We start from the raw sequence: 9,963 nt of genomic DNA on the forward strand, positions 1-9,963 counted from the left end.
CAGACTAATTGAGATTCTTTGTAACATTGTCCAAAGTTGTACACATTCAAGCTGTAGCACCGTTAACATGGTAATCAAGTAGTATACGTAAAGTTTAGGTAGCTGTTGTATTTGTACATAGCAGTGAAGAAAATGATAATGGAATTGATTCTTTAAATTGGTTATAGCATTCTCTAATTCTCTACTATAAATACAGTCCTTCTCAGATGCTGTGAAGTCAAGTAATGTGAACTCAAAGATCATCAAAAAAATGATCAGAAAGGGTTATGAGGAATTACTTAATTATTAATGATTCACTCTCAATACCGTATGTCATCACAAGCTCAAGAGTATGATTAAGAGAGTGAGTAGGTCTGTATACATTTTGAGAAAATCCAATTGAAACTGATGTAGAATTAAAATGAGTATTTAGGCTGTCATTTTCAACATCTACTTGAATGTTGAAGTCACTCTCTACCATGACTTTATCTATATTCAGCACTAACTGAGATAAAAAAATCTGAGAATTAAGGGAGAAACTCAGAGATGTATGTATGAAAATCACAAAGCCACCTCTCAGACATTTTCAGAGTAATCTCTGTAGCTTTTATTGACATTTACCTGCTCTGTCGAAGCACAAACTAGGCTGCTATTTTTCACTCAGATAAGTTACATCGCTGGTTTGTAACGCCTTAGAAATACTGTCATAGAAACAGAATTTCTCCCTGGTGGATAAGTTAGTTATTTTCAGTTTCTTCCTTTAAACAACATTAGAATTATTATATATTACTTTGTCCACTACATTCAAGCTTCGACTGAAATGTCAAATTAAATTGATAGAGGTGTGAAGACATAAGAGGCTCCTGCTGGAGAAGGTTTTTATCTTCGTACTTCTGCATTTCATCATTAATGTTTGAGGAGCTGCTTGAGTTTCAGGTAATAACTTTCTCTTTGAAGCATTCTTTTCAGACACAACTATAAAGGTTTCAAATAATGAACTCAGCATCTGTCTCTGTTCTCACATGTACAAATTCCTCACAACCAAAATTGTGTTCTGTCATATTCTTTACAATTTGTATTCATCAGCATTTACTTCCCTCTGCATCACCGTGTGTCGTACTCAATCACATAGTGATGTTATATGTTAAATAGTGTTTAGAACACTGTTTTTAGAACACTTCCTGCAGTTGAGGTTACGACCTTTTTTTAATTGCTACCATATTCTGGTCCATACATATTTTAGATTTATTGCACACAACACACATAATTAGCTAAAACATCAAAGAATGCATTAAGGCCAAACTGTTGGGGTGTTTATATTGATTGTGGAACTTTAAACTTTTAGGCTTAGAAAAATACAGCTCACAAAGATTGGTTATTTATGTGTAGCTTGAGTACAGCTAAGAGTGTGTGGTATTCAATTAGCTTGACCTGTTGGAATGAAAATACAGATAACTTATCAGCACAGCAGTGACAATGAGCTCCTAATCATACTAATCATATTCAGCTGTAACTCTCCTACCAACTGAAATCCTTCTTGTACAGTGTGTTTGCCAACAAGACACGTGAACTTTTGTATATTTATATAGTTAGTAACTCCTAACCCTAAAACATATGTAATCTCACCCAGTCAGTGCTGTATGCAGTGAACAAGGTTAAAGTTTTTAATTTGGCCCAACATTTAACCAAACGTTATTTTATGTCTTTTAGAGATTGTTATTTATTGGGAAACAGTCATTTTTAGAAGGTCGTGTTGCTTGTTCAGACAGTTAGACCTGACCAATCTGAACGCACCAGACTTTTTATGATGGGAAGATGTTCACCACATTTTTTGCTTATTTTTTACAGGTTTAAATGTAAATATACTGACGCAACACTTTGTCAGCTCAATCATAGGGACTTTGAATCCATCCGGGTTCTTTAAACTTAGATTAAAACTATATGTGATATTTTCAAATGTTGCAACTGAGAAAGATGGAAAAAGAGAGTTTAGATACTTGTGCTAACATTTTGCTAGTTTTTCTTCACTTCTTTATATTGGATGTGATGTAAGTATATATATGAGAATATTTTAATTGCTTTAGCAGTAATCATTATTATCTTTATTTATCTCAATGATTACAGTTATGTCAATTACAGTAAATTGGCAAGCTACATACAACTGAATAACCTTTAAGGACCCCTTTATGTACACAACTGCTGGGCTTTTTTATTCTCCAAGTGTATAAATACAAATATTTAATTCAAAACTGGGCATTATGATAATAACTTGTATTATTTTGCATTTGTCAAAAAGTGTTGATTGTTAATCATAGCATTTAATTAACATATATCCACACTTTAGTTCAGTTATTCATTGATCTACAAATTAGTAAAATATTTGTAATATGAGATTTGAAAAGATTAGATGACTTTGAAAAAGAGAAAACATAAAAAAATGACAGAATAATTGATTATTTGGTCTCAGAAGAACCTGATACAGCATTGCTGAAGACTACGCTGCATGTAATAAACATTTTGAGGGGGGTTGCAGTCCAGTTCTGGATGCAGATATGACTCTAAAGGCGTGATATTCAACCAGTTATCACCTCTCCTCTTTTTTTGTTTATTTGTGTGTTGTAGATGGATACTGAGGCAGCAGACATCCTCAATGATCTGCAAGTGAAGCTCAGCACTGTCTTGGACAACTTCAGCACTATGTTTGCCAAGAGGTAACACACACACACACACATCTGTCCCTCTATCTTTGTGAGGAGACTCATTGACATGCTACACTCCCTAACCACAACCAAAGGTCTGACCCACAACCCTTACATAAAACCTGATTCAAATCTGAACGTTAAGTCAAAGTGTGAGGAACAAAGCCTCGATCAGCTTGCAGGAGTTTTTGTCAGTTTTCTCTTGTCTTTGCTCCTTTCAGTTTCCAGAATCGTATAAATGGCTGCATGCGTCAGATGGCTGAGATCCTCTACCAGATGAAAGGGCCCCCCAACCACAACACAGCAGAGGCAGATGCTGACAACATGCTTCGGCCCCTCATGGAGTTCCTGGATGGGAAGTAAGTTGAAGCATGATACACAGAGGTCTTAGGTGGAGGACTCCGGAGCAGTAAGGGATGACTGCAGGAGCAGATTTCTACCACCTAGTTAACCTTGCCAATGTTCCAGTTTGAAGAGCTGAGCAACGCAAAATGTTAATTTTACCATCTAAGATAAGCGGTTGTCATAAACATGCCGAACAACACCAGTCAGATACATTTTATTTTTATACATTATTCTATTAAAACAGATGGCAATCAGTCAGGTAGACATTAAAGACAATACTCTCCTGTGCATTTCTGAAGGATATATCCATTGATTAAGAAGTTGGTGGCCATTTTGTGTTCATTGTCAATGATCTCCTTGATGATGCACACTTGATTGTAAAGCAGTATGGTACACAAATAATAAATTGCTATACAGATGACCTCTCCATTCCTTTTGTACCATACAATTATTAACCCTTTATTTTACATGTGTTTATTTATAATCCAGTCTCAGCATCTTTGCTGACGTCTGTGAGAAAACTGTGCTGAAGAGGATCTTAAAAGATTTGTGGAAGATTGTCCTGAACAGCCTGGAGAAGACCATTGTCCTGCCTCAGAGCAACGACAGCCTGGTAAGAACAGCCTCAACGCTCATCATCAGAATTAGAACCTCATCTCAACCCTAAACCTAACTCAGCCTTAATTCAAACCATAGAAAAGAACTCCAATAATATGGATTCACAAACACAGAGAAGAGAACCAGTTCAAATTGATGCAGCAGAATTAGAACTTTCATCTTTTGTAATCCAAACATGCTTCTCTGTGTCTCCCTCATGGTCAACGACGCAGCTGTCAAACTGTAAATTCTAAGGTCTAACACAAAGAATAAGAAGTCCGCAAACGTGGTAATAAAATAAAAGAGAGCTGTGTTATGAATTGAACGGAGTATTGGCATTTAATAATGAGAGTAAGCAGAATACAGTGAGGGCAACATACAGTTGTTAAAGAACAACATCTTTTATCTTTTTTTCTTTTGCATGAATATCTTATTTTAAGCTTCTTGTTATTGAGGCAGAGACAGTTGTTGGAGCCAGATTGAACTGAATTCCCATTCACACATTTATACGCCACAGTAAGTGGTCCACACTTACGTAGCATCTTTTTAACCAGGTTCTACAAAGCACTTTGCATGTGTCTCTTATTCACCCAGACTCTCATACAGCTCTTCTTAGTGTACACATATGCACTCTATATAATGTATGCAGCACCTTTTTATTTTACGTCAGTATGTGGCTGGAAGACGACCCCTCTGCCTGCTCAGTCAGGGTTACCCAGTATTGTGCTATCAACCCACATTTCTTTATATTTTACTTCCAATCAGCCAGAGTTTCTTGTATTCTTTCATAATGGTCTTGATAAACATTTCTCCAGGCTTTCTGAAGGTCTCTCAAAGTTTTTCTTCAGACATTGGCTCCTTTTTCTCTCATTCCTTTGAAAATGGTCAGGTAGGAGGGCTGGACTGAAAATTAGTTTGTTTCTGAAATCTCTTAACACTGACCTATGAATCATTCACGCATAAAAAAAAGGTACCTACCTAACAAATCTGTGCCATGTGTACACATAACATGAAACTTAGAACCAGATTTAAATTGTATGTTTGGGCACTTTGTTACCAGCACCCTGTCACAAAGACACACATTGATCTATTTTGTTGCACCTATGAAAACTGAGATAACACAGTTTGACAGACATGAAATAGTATTCTAGCAAAAAGATGACCCCCAATGACCTATTAGCTCAAGTTGCTTGTGGTGTGTCCTTTGAGGAAACGAAATATAAAAAAATACCAAATATTGTCTTTCAAGGTGATTAGAATTATATCTTTGTATATCTATGTAGTTTGGGATCATTGAGGTATCTTATCCTGTATCTGAGACTTGGAGAAAGCACTCTGCTGCCCTCCAGTGGTGGAATTATTTTTTTATTATGTGATTTGTCACTGATCGATTGTATCCATGTTGAATTACTGCATCCATCCATCCATTTTCTATACCGTCAATCCATTAATTGGGTAGCGGGTGGACCGGAGCCTATCCCAGCAGTCATTGGGCGAAGGCGGGGTACACCCTGGACAGGTCGCCAGTCCATCACAGGGCCACATAGAGACAAACGAGACAAACAACCATACATGCTCACACTCTGAATTACTGCATTTTAAGGAAAATCTGATTAAGTCTTATACAAGTCAAATAAACTTTACTCTTTCTGTTTGCAGGGAGCCCAACTTCTCACTGCAGCTAAAGGACTCTCTAATCTCAAGGTAGAATGTCACTGCCAATCAGAGGCATTTGTGTTTCTGAGACCTGTGTATATTTTACTCCATGTTGCCAGTTATTGAAGCAAAATAAGTGCCTGCAGCAAGTATGAAGAAAAACCATGCTAACACAAGCTTTCACACTTTATAACCAGCATATCTATTCTTAAACTTAAAAGCTCATTAATGTAACACATTCTTAGAATGACTTAAGGTCAACTTAGTTATGTGGGATGTCTGCATATTTTATTAGTTTATTCAGAAAAAAAAAAATCAGTCAGTGTCATTCTGTTCTGTTTTCATTTGCTTGTTTTGAGTGTTTCGCTTATGAGGAAACTTTGTCTGACATTTGTCTATGAACTCTGTTTGCTGTAGGGAGGAGGTGAAGCTAAAACGCTGACGCCCAAACAGTGTATTATTATTGATGCTGGGCTGGAGACCATTAAGGTAGGAAGAGACATTCAAACTCTCTTATCAAGATGCAATGTAAGATTATTTGTTGTTTTAAATATTTAATAGTTCCAGTAATTCATGTTTTTCTGTGTCTTTCACTTCAGCTCTTTTGTTGTGTGTATGTAATCAGTCTACTGTGCAACTTTTTATCTCCTTCACTCTCTGTCAGCAATACTTCCATGCAGGAGGAAACGGGCTGAAGAGGGCATTTGTCGAGAAAAGCCCCGAGCTGGCTTCTCTGCGTTACGCCCTCTCTCTCTACTCCCAGAGCACCGATGCTCTCATCAAGACTTTCGTCACCACACAACACTCCCAAGGTGATCCCAGACACACACACACGAACATACACACACTTACTGCATGTACAATATGTTGGCTTCTTGTTTTTGGATATTGCTGATGTGGTTCAATTGACTAAAAGGTCTCTTAAACCTTTCTGGTCTTTGCTTGCCTCTCAGTGCATGATGGGATGGGCGTCAGAATCACTGGCAATGAGAAGATCAGACCTGATAGGGGTAAGTCCAGTACAATCTAAACTCAAGTCTTGCAGATGAATATACCTCATATAAATCAATCCAAATATTGAACTTGCTGAGTACTTTCTGGACCTCCCCTGTGTTCAAAAACATGTTCAGCTCAGCTGTATATCGAAGCTAAAAGTATGAAACAAATGTAACATATGAACATGGGTCCCTGAAGCAGCAGTGACACCAAGATAAGAAATTAATGGAGAAAAGTTAGAAGATGTCAACATGTCGGCTGTGTCATACAGGTTCGGGGGTAGAGAAGCCAATCGGAGAGGCTATGCTGCAGATCGACATGATGCTCGGGAAAGAACGCAAAATCAACGTCAGAGGTGAGACACCAGAGTTTAGACTGAAAAAACATTAAGCTTCTTCTCTGTATACTATATGCACATATTAAACCAGATAGCTTTATGATCCAAACTTGAATTTAAGTCTATAATTAACTATATTGATACTTTTGCATGAAGCTTATGAGCAGTGACTGTGTCCGCCTGGTTTTATTGCCTGGTTTTGAATATCTAGAATTTATTCATTTAAATTCAACACAGTGGATGGAAACTACCTCCTTAGGAAGCAATTCGGTGCTCTTAATTGTAAGAGCTAATCTCTTAAACCGGGGTTTAGACCTGACTGCAGCCACACCACCAACATAAAAATAAATAAATAAATAATTCACAGCCACCACATTGCTTTGCTCATTTTACTCCTCCCTTCACCTCTCAAAATGCCAACCATCTTCTCTCCATCCTTTGTGTCTTATCTGCTCTCCCTCACTCACATCTCTCCTTCCAGTCATCGCAGTGAACGACATGAAATGGCAGACATCAGGGATGTTTCGGCCTTTTGTTGAGGTCTCGATCGTCGGTCCCTTCCTGGCTGACAAGAAGCGCAAGTTCACCACTAAATCTAAGAACAACAGCTGGACAGCGAAGTTCAATGAGGCCTTCCAGTTGTGAGTTTGAAATCTAAAGCATCTACAGATGGACTTTAGTGCTCTGGGATGCATCAAATTAAATGCTCATCATTGATTTTTTTTCTCTGCTTTGCAGTGTCCTGGGTAAAGAATCCCCAGACTGCTATGAGCTCCAAGTGACAGTGAAGGATTATTGCTTTGGCCGCGCAGACCGAGTGGTTGGTATGGCTGTGGTCCAGCTGCGAGATGTGGCAGACCGAAAGAGCTGTGTGTGCTGGTGTCCTCTTGGGCCACGCATTCACACCGATGAGACGGGCACAACGGTCATGCGTATCCTGTCCCAGCGGCCTGCTGACGAGGTGGCCAAGGAGTTTGTCAAGCTTAAGTCTGAAACTCGTCCAGTAGAGGAGGGCAGATGAGCAGATGTGCTGACTCAGGATCAGATATTGTTCAAATAGCGAAGTGACCAGCTGTTTATCAGTGGTGTCATCTTCAACCACAATAGACACAGACTCCCAAAGAGATAAGATCTAACGCAGAGGAGAAATAAAAGGAGCAAGTTGAACATTTATGAAATCTATTGAATTAAATTGGAAGATGCAGATGCTTTCTCCAACTTTTAGAGAAACTCTTGAGATCCTCTTGAGTCTGGAATATTTTAATTGTCTGTACCAGAAAATGTGGATAAATTCAAATTTGACCTCAAAAGTCTACAGGAATTAATGGATTTGAATTCCCTGACATTGTAAGAAGATGATGACAAGATATCAGTTTTAAAATTAATAGTAACTGTACACAGTAAATCATGATTGCTGCTATGTGACTGTTTAATGACGGGTAACTACAGTGTGAGGGTAAGCTAGAGGCAGTAAACCCTTTTTCCTGGACTATTTGACCCTTTGAGGCCTTTAAAACCCTCCTGAATACCCGCACTACTATTGACTGCCACTGAACAAAAACAAACCCAAAATTAGTCTGCAAATAATGATTATTTTCCCTCTTGGATCCACAGATTACTAATTTATTTGTGCAACACACTTCAGTTGCATCTCAAGTCATTTCCACTGACTTACACTTGTAGCACCAGATGTGTCTTACAGAAAGATTCAGTTGCCTGGATATGCCTAACAGCACGACTTTTCTGGAAAGTTGCAGGACTGTGGCACATTCTGATCTCTTGAACTAAGAAGAATGGTGTGGGCATGTCTCTGATGTAAATATTGATTGACCTGTGACTGATTGTACAAAACTTTCAAAAGAAAGCTTAAACATTGGATTGGGATTTTGTAACAAGTTATTAGAACAGACAAAGCCTTAAAAACAGTCTTGTCCACCAAACAAGATTCAGAAACATAAAACATGAATGAGTTTTACGACAATGACTGTAAAGTAGTTGACTGCTCACTGGACTTTTTTACCTTAGTTTTTCTGTTTTTAGTGTTAAATTGTGACTGTAAGGACCTGTTCACCTGCCCAGAAAGGAAACAACCAGCAGTTGACAACCTTAATATAGGACCACTTAGACATGGACCTCTTAGAATTCCTTGTTTCCCAGTTTTATAGTTGAAGCAATGAGAATAAAACAGATTCCACAGCCTTGCCGCGCATGCATTCATATACCAATCACATTTTTCTGAAAATCTGATTGGTGCTTTGAATTAACTTCAAACTCTGATGGATGATAAAACCCACAGGCAGGTTTGACTATACATAAATATTTTGGATGGTCACAAACTATTGTCTGTTTACGTGCCAAGAAACGCAAGCGTTCAGCGAGCCACGTTCAACTAGCTCTCTTTGGGTTTTAGTTTGTTTACAGACAGATGTGACATTTGTAGAGAGCCCACCTTTTACTGCACATTTTCCAAAACCATCTTAAAGATAGACTGTATTAAACTGAAGGAAATTTATCTGCAGCGAGTGTGTGAACTGGGTTCTTTTACAGCTGTCACATCTGGAGTGACGGCTGAACTCTTGCACTCTATTTAGAACCAAGTTGTAAAAATAAATGCCTATGACTCGAGCATGTAATTATTGTACACAATGTCCACTAGAATAGTATTTTTTTTCCTTGTATGTACTGTGAAAATGATCAAATTTAAGTAAAGTATCATGATTCTAATGGGACCTATGTTGAACATACTTGTAACAACATTTTGTACATAAAATATTTACGAATCAAGGCAGTGGGTCTTGTCCTTATTTGCGTTTGTAGGGTGATATCTTGGTCAAAATCAGCCCACAATCTAAATATTGCATGTTCATATACAGCAACAATTTGCAGCACATTTAACCCATTTAATTTTTCTACCAACCACATCTTCCCAAAGCTCACTGTTTCCTCCCTGATGTACAGTCTACCTCAGTGACTGCTGCAAACATGTTTCAAATCATGATATCGTGACATCTGAATAAAGCATTCATTCAATAATCTTTACTCTGCCATCTTTCTGCAACCTCTGAAACACTGAGGCATTTAACACTGGAAACTTCTCTAGTTGCCTCTGCACATTTCCGTCCCCATTTATTGCAACCTGCAATTTAAACTGTTTTTAATGTAATTGTTTATATTGAATATTACAAAAATATTAGATTAAATGTGTTTATTTAATGTGTATGCAGCTGAGAACAAGGTTTCAGTCATGTTTATGAGTAAGCTGTGTCATACAGGTTCAGGGGTGGAGAAGCCAATCGGTGATGTTGTGCTGCAGATCGACGTGATGCTCGGGGAGGAGCTCAAACTCAACATCAG

General features: G+C 38.1%; 1 protein-coding gene across 1 annotated transcript in view; it reads left to right on the top strand.

Moving 5' to 3' along the window:
• The window catches only part of LOC140309463 (protein unc-13 homolog B-like), a 135,198-nt gene extending 125,805 nt beyond the window's left edge, over positions 1-9,393 (top strand). The window contains exons 29-38 of the mRNA XM_072387322.1: positions 2,602-2,690; positions 2,900-3,037; positions 3,513-3,636; positions 5,280-5,324; positions 5,694-5,765; positions 5,941-6,088; positions 6,230-6,286; positions 6,544-6,627; positions 7,091-7,250; positions 7,348-9,393. Of these exons, the coding sequence (XP_072243423.1) occupies positions 2,602-2,690; positions 2,900-3,037; positions 3,513-3,636; positions 5,280-5,324; positions 5,694-5,765; positions 5,941-6,088; positions 6,230-6,286; positions 6,544-6,627; positions 7,091-7,250; positions 7,348-7,630 (1,200 nt within the window). The 3' untranslated portion in view covers positions 7,631-9,393. The remainder of the gene's footprint in view (positions 1-2,601; positions 2,691-2,899; positions 3,038-3,512; positions 3,637-5,279; positions 5,325-5,693; positions 5,766-5,940; positions 6,089-6,229; positions 6,287-6,543; positions 6,628-7,090; positions 7,251-7,347) is intronic.
• Positions 9,394-9,963: the final 570 nt, after the last annotated feature.

Source organism: Leuresthes tenuis, unplaced genomic scaffold (genome assembly GCF_036924035.1).
Source record: "Leuresthes tenuis unplaced genomic scaffold, fLeuTen1.0.hap1 SCAF_6, whole genome shotgun sequence".
Taxonomy (NCBI): Eukaryota; Metazoa; Chordata; class Actinopteri; order Atheriniformes; family Atherinopsidae; genus Leuresthes; species Leuresthes tenuis.